General features: G+C 47.1%; 1 protein-coding gene across 1 annotated transcript in view; it reads left to right on the forward strand.

Annotated features, from left to right (window-relative positions):
- Positions 1 to 861, forward strand: part of ANAPC5 (anaphase promoting complex subunit 5) — a 12,626-nt gene extending 11,765 nt beyond the window's left edge. Inside the window, exons 16-17 of the mRNA XM_010085302.1 lie at positions 1 to 135; positions 525 to 861. Coding sequence (XP_010083604.1) covers positions 1 to 135; positions 525 to 739 — 350 coding nt within the window. The 3' untranslated portion in view covers positions 740 to 861. The remainder of the gene's footprint in view (positions 136 to 524) is intronic.
- Positions 862 to 2,142: the final 1,281 nt, after the last annotated feature.

A 2,142-nucleotide genomic window follows, 5' to 3' on the forward strand; every position in this document is an offset into this window, starting at 1 on the left:
TGAATATTCTGCACATGGCAATAGAACCTATCTTGGCACACGGCGCTGTCCTGGACAAAGGCTGTGCCATGTTCTTGGTGGCCAAATGTCAGGTGGCTTCTGCAGCTTCCTACACTCCTCAGAAGAAGATTGAAGGTAGCGTGAAGAGTTTCTCCTCTCTGAAACGGCACTCAGAAAGGGAGAAGCGCAAACCAGTGTATAGACTGGAGTCCTGCTCCACTGTCACTGTTAAAAAGTGTAAATGATCCAGCAGAGTGTGTTACCTAGTTATCGGATAGCAAAATGAATTTGGAATTAAACAGGCGCAGTGTTTATGGTGGAATCTTGTTTATCTGTGTACTTGCACACCCGTATTTTGCAGCAAAGGCTGAATAACAAACTAGCTGAAAGACCATGTTGCTAAGACACAAATTGTTTTGAAAAGCTGAGGAATTTATAATTGGCCTCCTTAGAATTGAGCCGTATTGCTCGGAGTTGTTATTGTGATACTATCTTAAATATGACCGTCCCCCTTTTTTCCACAGCTTTGGAATCGGCTATCCTGAATCTGAACGAAGCCAAGACGTACTTTGCCAAAGTGGACTGCAAAGAGCAGCTCAGAGACGTTCTCTACTTCCAAGCCCGGCTGTTCCACACCCTGGGCAAGACCCAGGAGAGGAACAAATGTGCCATGTTGTTCCGTCAGTTGCACCAGGAGCTGCCAGCACATGGTGTCCCCTTAATCAATGCCTTCAAGTGATGCATTTAAAGATGAAATTTGTTTGTTTTCCTAGTTTTTTTTTTACAAATGTCTTTTTATTATATTCAGTCATTCATGTTTCAAAATAACTGCCAATAAATCATCATCTTCTATTGAACAAACTTGCGTTTTGTTTGTAATGACTTAAGGGAAAGCATAGGTTTCCACCCATTTCACTTTTATTCTCTTCTTGAAATTAAGAATAAGAATTGAATGAGGAAAAAAAAAAGAAAAAGACTCCCTTGACTGCATTATAAACACGCTGAAGGCAATAGCACAGTCACGATGAAATAATATCTGTTCTTAGCAGTGACATTTTCAGAACCAATGCTGTCTTTATGAACACTGAGGTACAAAAAATAGTGGAATATGTAGGCGAAGCTCCTTTGTGCTTATTTGAAGTGGTATAGAATAGGGAGCCTCATTTAAAACGCGTCCTTGCTTTTAACCTGTCTACAGCCCCTGTTTACTCTGTAGAAACAGATGGTGCTGGCAGAAGGGAGAAAAACAGGATTCGTTTGGAAGGTCTAATGGTGCAAAGTCCCGGCATTGTCATTCCATGTGTCCTTGTGCAAAGAGCGGCCGAGAAAAGTAGAGAGTGCTCAACAAAAGCCCCGGCTCAGCTGAAATGTTTGTGTTGGGTGTGTTCTCCCCTCGGCGCTGTGTATGACTTACCTGCTCTGGTTTTATGGGTGAATAAATGAAGATCACAATTAACTCAATATCTGCTATGCTGCCGTTGACTTCTAGCAGTTAGATCCTCGTTTTGGAAGAAAATTTTGTTTCAGGTGTAGTGTGGGATTTTGAGGCAGAGGGGGCTGCACTTTTGTGAGTCGCAGTGGTGCCCGCAAATGGCTCTCAAAGCAAAATGAGGAAGAGGGTTTGCTCCAGCCGTGGCGTTCGCATCTGCTCGGGGTTGAAGCTGTTGCTTCCTGAAGAATCGATCAGAAAACTGTGGGCGAGCTCAGCACAAGAACGGTGCTTGATGGGAACATGCTCGATAAGAAAAACCAAATAATTAGCATGGACAGAGCAAGGGAGGTGTTTCCAGAGGGCTGGTGCTGGCAAGGGAGCTAACGGCCATGCGCGTGCAGCAGCATTGCCTCCGTCCCGGTGCTGCAGAGCTGCGCCCGGAGCAGGAGCTGTGCCCAGTGGCCGCGATGGCCTGGTGGTGGCCACTCCGACATCCCCAAGGAGCTGGTTTCCACAGCCCGCATTAGGTGATGGTTTCAGAAGCGTTGGGCAACCACTTGGAGAAGGTTCATGGAACCCAGCGTGGCCCCAGCCGCCCTCACGCTGGATGTTCTGGGTTTGCACAAGGGCAGAGGGGAGGAAACCTGGCCGGGCAGCGGCGGGAGGATGCGGTGGGTGATGTCCCACCGGGCTGGGGAGTGCCCGCAGCG

Source organism: Pterocles gutturalis, unplaced genomic scaffold (genome assembly GCF_000699245.1).
Source record: "Pterocles gutturalis isolate BGI_N339 unplaced genomic scaffold, ASM69924v1 scaffold49870, whole genome shotgun sequence".
NCBI lineage: Eukaryota > Metazoa > Chordata > Aves > Pterocliformes > Pteroclidae > Pterocles > Pterocles gutturalis.